The sequence below is a fragment of the Artibeus jamaicensis genome, unplaced genomic scaffold (genome assembly GCF_021234435.1).
Source record: "Artibeus jamaicensis isolate MK-2021 breed Jamaican fruit bat unplaced genomic scaffold, CSHL_Jam_final scaffold_854, whole genome shotgun sequence".
NCBI lineage: Eukaryota > Metazoa > Chordata > Mammalia > Chiroptera > Phyllostomidae > Artibeus > Artibeus jamaicensis.
Genome location: NW_026522058.1, coordinates 55,791 through 63,794, shown reverse-complemented (window position 1 = coordinate 63,794; position 8,004 = coordinate 55,791). Strand labels below are relative to the sequence as shown.

The 8,004-nt window shown below is 41.2% G+C and overlaps 1 protein-coding gene across 1 annotated transcript; it reads right to left on the bottom strand.

Moving 5' to 3' along the window:
- Positions 1-1,634: 1,634 nt before the first annotated feature.
- LOC128626698 (olfactory receptor 10G2-like) lies at positions 1,635-2,591 on the bottom strand. Its single transcript, XM_053660774.1, has one exon. It carries the CDS (start codon positions 2,589-2,591, stop codon positions 1,635-1,637), a length of 957 nt encoding a protein of 318 aa, XP_053516749.1.
- Positions 2,592-8,004: the final 5,413 nt, after the last annotated feature.

The window sequence follows — 8,004 nt, the reverse complement described above, 5'->3', positions numbered from 1 at the left end:
TTTGGGAGAACTTAGATATAGAAATACACTTGACTGTAAGAGGGACTGGAAAATGTCCATAGTGGGGCAGCCATATTCTAGGTACAGCTCTCTGACTAGGTAAGAAGAGAATGGATTTTGGTGGGCAGTTAGCCATCTCTACCACAGGACGAACTGACAGATATTAGGTAAAAGGGGGCTGCAACACAAACACCAAGAAAACATTCTTTCTGCTCTCCAGGGACTCTGATCTTAACTGCAGTGCAGGCCGGCCAATGATCAGTGCTCTTATAAAATTCAAAGGACTATAGGAATTCAGGGAGAAGGAGATAAACTCTGACTGGCAGAATCAGAAAAACTTTTTGTAGGAGTAAGAGTTTTTCCTGGACCATGAAGGCAGCATAAAACATCAATTTACCAATATAAAGAATATTTTTGATATAGGAATATCTTAAGATATGCTAAGAGGCCCAAAAGAAAGGAGAATGTTGAAAGAATGGCAGGTACCCTAGGCTGGTGTGGTTCAGTAGATCGAGTGACGGCCTGTGAACCAAAGTGTCGCTGGTTTGATTCCCAGTCAGGAAACCTGCCTGGGTTGCCAGCCAGGTCTCCTGTAGGGGGTGTACAAGAGGCAACCACACATTGGTTTCTCTCACTCTCCTCTTTCTCCCTCCCTTCCCCTATGTTTAAAATAAATAAAATGTTTTAAAAAATTAAAAAATATGAGGTAAATTAATGGGGCCAGAAGAGAAGAAAGAGATAGAGATATCTTAGGACATAAAGTATATTAGGATCTGACTGTGGAGGAGTTTGAATTCCAAACTAAGAGGTCTGGCTTTATCTACCTAATTCAGTGGAGAGCCAGTGAATATTCACTGTTTTCAGGAATAAAAGTCTGATAGTGATATGGATGAAGATGGGGTTGTCAAAGGGAGTGCTTAGGAAGCCAGAGAGACATTCTTGAGCAGAATTTGGTTAACTACTCTATGGGAGGTAGAGAAGGCCTGGAAGAAAACATAGACAATCCACACACAGATTCACACCAAGTGCTTTGCCTTGATGTGGGCAAAGCAATCCTGAATGTATAGAAGCTTGGGAAATTAGGCATGAAGCAAATGGATGAAGGGAGATGAGACAGCATCATGCTGGTTTTCTCCAAATTCGCCTGGAATAATCCTCTGTCCTCCCAGATAGAGCATTTATTCTTCATTGTTGACATTTGTGTAGAATGTGCTTTCTCCCAAGAGATGGGTCAGAAAGTGTAAAAGAGTTCTGGGCAATTTGTTGAGGTTAAATATAGTAAGAGAAGCTCCTTTAAAAAAGATTTTATTTATTTATTTTTAGAGAGAGAGGAAGGGAGGGAGAAAGAGAGAAAAAGAAACATCAGTGTGTGGTTGCCTCCAGTGCACATCATACTGGAGACCTGGCTTGCAACCCAGGCATATATCCTGACTGAAAATTGAATTGGCAACTCTTTGGTTAACAGGTCAACATTCAACACACTGAGGGACACTAGCTAGGGGGAGAAGCTTCTTTGTAGTAAAATTAGGTTCAGTTAAGCTTAAACTAAGATCTACTTGTCAAGTGTTTGCCACATGCAGCAGTAGCCGAGAAGAGCATAGCAATGGAGATGTAGGTAGTTCCTCAGGCTGCAGTTACTTATTTTCCCTTGCAGCTCCTCGACCTGCTGTTATTCTCTTCAGAGCAGACTTCACTTCCTGGTTCCTCAGTGTATAGATGAGTGGGTTCAGTAATGGAGTGACAATAGTGTAAAATACAGCCACTGCCCCATCAAAGGCACTCTTGGAGCCTGCCCTGAGGTAGATGAAAATACAAGGGACATAGTAAACTGTGACCACAGTTAAATGGGAGCCACAGGTGGAGAAGGCCCGTCTTCTCCCATCTGCAGTGCGTATCTTGAGGACGGCATGGACTATGTTGGCATAGGAGAGTAGAATTAACATGAAGCAACTGGCAGCCACTATCCCAATGTCCACAAAGGTTACGAGCTCGTTGACAGTCGTGTCAGCACAGGCCAGCCTCAATACTGCAGGAATGTCACAAAAAAAATAATCCACCTGGTTGGGCCCACAATAGGGCAGGCGGAAAGTCAGAGCAGCTTGGATAGATCCATGGATGGAGCCAGCCACCCAAGCTCCAGCCACAAGGATGCTGCATAACTTACCATTCATGAGCATGGGGTAGTGCAGGGGCCGGCATATTGCCAGGTACCTGTCATAGGCCATCAAGGTGTAGAGGAAGCACTGGGTGCTGCCCAGAAAATGAAAGAAATACAACTGAGCCACACAGCCACCAAATGGGATTGCTTTGTTGGCAGGAGTAAAATTCATGATTAGACGAGGAACAATGACTGAGGAGAGCCACATGTCCAGGAATGAGAGCACACTCAGGAGAATGTACATGGGACGAGCATGCAGCGTTGGGTCAGCCCACACAGTGAGCAGAATGAGCAGGTTCCCCAGCTGAGTCAGGATGTAAATGAGGAAGAAGACCAGGAAGAGGAGGGTCCTCAGGTTTGGGGGGTGAGACAAGCCCAAGAGGATGAAATGTGTCACCACGGTGTCCAGGGATGTGTTCAAGCTCTTTCCCATGTCTTTCTGTAGTCTGCTAAGATGAAGGGTGAGGTCAGACAAGGGAAAGACCACACAGGGGGCTGGTGCTTCTGTCTGATGAATATGCCTAAGAGTTCTGAGAGAAGCTGAATAGTATTAAAACAATTTCTTTAAAGAAGAGAGTGTTACCATTAGTTATTTGGTTTAGTTGATAAGAGAAACAGTGAAGAGGCTAGTTTGTTTCCTAGATGGATGGAAACTTATTTATGGGTAAATACTCAGAAGTGGAATTTGACAGATTAAAGAACTGAGTGAGAAGGACTTAGAATTCCAACCAAAAAGTGTTGACCAAAGAGGGGCTAATGTTGAGGTTGAGCAGTGTGGAATGCGCATCTCACAATTATTACATCTATTTTCTCTCCACTTATCATCATTGCAATGCCTCCTCTTTGCCCTCAGCTAAAATCCCATCTTCCTACCCTGGCTAGTGTGGCCCAGTGGATGGAGTGCCAGCCTGTAAACCAAAGGGTCATGGGTTCAATTCCCACTCAGGGCACATGCCTGGGTTACAAGCCAGGCCACCACACATCGATGTTTCTCTCCTTCTCTTTCTCTCTCCCTTTCCCTCTCTGAAAATAAACAACTCAAATATAAAAAAACAAATAAATAACATTGCATCTCTTCACAATAACATATAAAAATATTCATTATCTGGTTGTTACCACTCCAGAACATCACCTTTACTTATTACCCTCACCCCTTACAATTCTTTGTCATTGTTAAAAGACACAGGACTCCTGCAGGCTTCCTCAGTAGCATGCTCCTGTGCACAGGTTGCCTCCTCTGCTTCCTCACCTACATAATGCTCCCTTCAGCATGTTCCTTTAAATGGCTTTCCTGATTTCCAAGAACCACGCTTACACTTTCCAGAGAACATATCACATTCTTTTGCCATTGCCTAAATTCTTAATGCATCCTCCATTAGTCATCCATCTGCCACTGTACAAGTGATAATTATTTTCTGAATGACTTAAAGGCTGATTGAATGGATGTCACCAGATCCCACTGATCTGACACAATGCTTCCTTCTCTGCTTGATCTTTTCACCAGACTCTTGGCTCACCTGGCTGGCAAGGGACTATCTGATTCTTATGCAATATGTGTTTAGTTTTATTATAACAAATGAAATAAACATTAATGCTTTCTTATTGCACCAGGATATTAATTATATTGATTTATGTGGTCCAATGGTTCAGGTTGGATTTTCTGGTATGGAGTTACAGATGAATTATTATTGTTTATTATAAAAGCACTGATTAATGCAGGCCTTGATCTTTAGTTTGTGTGATATATATGCCTTAAAAGAATTTGAAATACCTAATTCAGATGATAAAAAAAGATAGAGGAATAAAATGTGCTTATTTCATTCCTTTTGTTGAATATCCACACACTAGGGGTTGAGATACAGTCATCTGTCATTTAACTATAAAATATCTTTGCAATTTAAATGGTTATTTGCAGGAAGCAATTAAAATGGTAACAGCGTAAATGCAAAGAACATATAAGTATTCCTATGTTTGCCAATTTAATCTCCATCAGAAAATTCCAAGAGATTTTATATTGGTTATTTTCTAAGGTTACTTAATTCCTATACTAATATTTAATAGATATTAATAGTATTGATAATACTTAGTATAGCTGTGTCTTCAGGGTCCATAGAAAATGTGAAGCATGCCCTTTGTCTACAAGGATAGAAGAAATACCAGAGTTTTACTGCCTGAGATTCAGAATTTCAGAACACAGTTTATTTGAAGATAGATGGGAAGACTAGTTCCTATTTCTTTAGCGAGGCTATAGGAAAGAGAAAGAGTCGGGAGTAAGATTATGCATAAAGTATTGAGCCTGCAGCCTGTGTTTGTGCCCTGAATGAGAACTGACCCCACAGTCTTTTGGTGTATGGATGATGCTCTCATCAACTGAGCCACCCAGTCAGGGCAAAGTATTTTAAAATGTCCCAAGCTTTAGACTATTTGATGCTGGTAAAATCATGTGAAATATTTGGAATTTAAGTACAAAAGCTCACAAAAATAGCCAAGGTTACAACTCAGTATAGAAACAATCTGAAAACAAGGGCCCAGTGACATTAGAGGATAAACAACACAGGTTTAGAAAGCAATTATCTCGGATGTGCTAGGGAGAGGCTGTGGGGACAGGGTGAAAGGTGGTGCTGAGAGGATGAGGACAAGTTGGGGTTCTGCCAAGAGTGCTTTTTAGAGAACTCCGCAGAGCCGTGGGGGTCATGGAATAGGCTGCTTTCTGTGCATCCGGACCCTCCCAATCAGGCCAGTGTGGTGTAAGAACATCCAGCCATTTGAAACGTTTGATTTCTAGAATGAACTGTGGGATCTGGACCGTCAGTGAGCAGATATGAGATCCTGAAGGTGAGGGATAAAGACTGGCCCAGTGTTGTGTGAGACAACCTAGGATAGGACTGCTATTGACTCTTAGGAGAAGACCCAACCCAAACCTGTTGCTAGAAATATTCTTTTCCCTTCACATTCACTGACTGTTAGATATCCTGGTGGAGGTAGGGCAGAGTTAGGGAAATAGACAGAATTTGTGGTGGCATAGACATATTTTATCTCTTTCCACTACAGGATATTCTTGCCTTTCTACCAAGTTTGAAAAAAGAGCTTGCATAAGGAAAAACACTTAGTATCCTTTTCACTGGAGAAAGAAAAGGTTACCCATTTGGCTTGTGTTGTAGAATTAACAAAGAATATTTTTCCCAACCTCTATGCCTGTATCACTGCCCAATCTTGCCCTTTATCATTGTGCTAGAGAAAAAAACTAAGAGGAACTAAAAATAAAATAGTGTTAAGATTTTTTGGAGTCATTTGCTCAATGTGAAAAAAGAAATACTATACATTTGGAAGGAAGAACCTTAATTCTAGCAGTTTGGTAAGGAGTTGAGGAAGAGGATGAATAAAAGAGACTGGTTAAATTAACATTTGAACCAAATAACAGAAATTTTTAAAGCTTCAAAATTAGTGACCTCATTTTGAAAGGTGTTGGTTTTAGGATTGTTTTTCCATCCTGTTAGACTCATATACACAGAGCTGTGAAATCGTGCAGGAGGTGGCTGACCTTGAAGGGATGGTCCAGCAGAGAGAGAGATGTCCTTCAGAGGTTCAGTTTAGTCTATTGTGAAGGGCTCCTATTTCTGTTTGGGATTTAGAATCCTTTTAGGCCCTGGCTGGTGTGGCTCAGTGGATTGGGTGCCAGCCCGAGAACCAAAGGATCACCAGTTGTATTCCCAGTCAGGGCACAAGCTGGGTTTGCAGGCCAGGTCTGCAGTGGAGGGTGCATGAGAGGCAACCATGCACTGATGTTTCTCTCCCTCTCTTTTTTTCTCCATTCCCCTGTCTAAAAATAAATGAAGAAAGAAGGAAAATCCTTTTTAAAAAAGAATTCTGTTAGTAGTTTACCTGGCGAATAAATATTCAGAATCTCCAAGAGTGTCTGCCTTTCAGGGCTCTTTGAAGAGAGTGACTTTTATATTGCTTGAGTCACATTTGACATTTGTTTTCATCACCTGTTGCCTCTGTGGCTCCAAATATAAAAGAAAAAAAAAGACCTCCACTGTCAAGAGATTTGAAGCCACTGTCAGGAGATTTGAAGCCACTGTCAAGAGATTTGAAGAACAATTCTAATCTCAGGAGAAATTCTACTCAGAAGTATTTCCTTAATGAGATCTTCCCTACCCAAATCCTCATTATTTTGTCTGGAGAGAGAACGATTCTACTAGATCCCTGGAAGTTAGGCTGTGGGCAGTAACCTCGTTTATTGCTTGTTTCCCTTCACTGGGGTGTAGGCTTCAGGAGAGGAGGTCGGTTTGCTCACTGTGGAATCCCCAACACTAGTACCTTGCCCGGCACAGAGCAGGGTCTCCAGAACAACTTGGGTAAATGAGTAAGAGAAACTACCACACATATCAAACACTGTGGGCAGAAAATAAAAAGCTGTGCTTTCAAATATGAACTTTCAATTTAACATTACCAGGAGTGGAGTTGGTATCAAACTGATTCTCATTTCTGTGTGCACATACATTGTCAGTAGCTTTGGGTATTCATTTATTTATGTTAATATAAGTAAATGTTAGTCTGCCCTGCCCATCATGGCTCAGTTTGTTGGAGTGTCATCTGGTCGAATGAAAGTTTGCAGGTTTGATTCCTGGTCAGGGCACGTAGCCAGGTTTTGGGTTCCATCCTCAGTCAGGGTGTGTATGAGAAAGTGGTCAGTAGATGTTTTTCTCTCTCCCTCTCTCTTGGAAAGCAGTGAACAAAATGTCCTTGGGTGAGGACAAAAGAAAAAAGTTAATGTTAATCTGAGTAATACTGGGGAACTGGTTAGAAGGAAGAAATGAAACCGGGAGTGTAATATAAGCTTCAGGAGCCTCCACAGTAAGATGATGGAACTGGAAAAAGACTGCATGGTTCTTAAGATTCCTTTTAATTCACAATTACTAGGGAGGATGATTAGTATTTGTGTGTGTGTGTGTGTGTGTGTGTGTGTGTGTGTGTGTGTGTGTGTAACCTTGCAGTGCTACATTTGGCCACAAGATGGAAGTATTATCTGTGTTACAACCAAGTACTATACTGTGTGTGCTGTATGGAGCAAATAGAGTCAATCCAGAGGGCCCATGAGGTATATAAATTCCTGTAGCAAAAATACTGTAGGTGAGGGGTACGTTAGCTTGCGAAAAGCAAGTGTGAAAGAGATCATTTCCTTTTGTGATAATTGGGAATAGTTTGAATTATAGCCCCTTCCTTCTTTCCTTTCCTTATAGATTTTGCCTCTCCTTCCTTTATTCCGATTTCCCTTTTTCAAGTTCTCATTTGCTTGTATATAAAGTGACAAGTCAAATGAAACAGAGATGTGAAAAAAGGTTAACATTTTCCCATTTTCTTTAAATCTCAACCTTCTGAAGTAACTAGAGTTAACAGTTTCCTTTGCTGTTTCACATTCCTTTCTCTATATTTATAGATATATATTGTATTTCTTTAGATATTTAAATAATATATTGCTGTGGCTGGTGTGGCTCAGTGGATTGAGTGCGAGCCTGTGTACAAAACCGTTTCAGGTTTGATTCCCAGTCAGAGCACATGCCTTGGTTGTGGGCCAGGTCCCCAGTAAGGGGCACACAAGAGGCAACCACACATTGATGTTTCTCTCCCTGTCTTTCCCCATCCCTCCCCTCTCTCTAAAAATAAATGAATAAAATCTTTAAAAGATTATAAAACAATCTCATTGACTATTAGGAGATACATTTAGGTGGTAGAAAACCTTTCCCATCTCTTCAGTAATGTCGCAAAAATCACCAGTATCATCACTAGCTGACCCCTTCCACAATGTATGTAGAAAGGGAAACACATTATAGAGAAATTGATCA

What these genes read in the sequence shown, in the direction of transcription:
- LOC128626698 (XM_053660774.1), bottom strand. Translation starts at nt 2,591, where the DNA reads ATGGGAAAGAGCTTGAACACATCCCTGGACACCGTGGTGACACATTTC.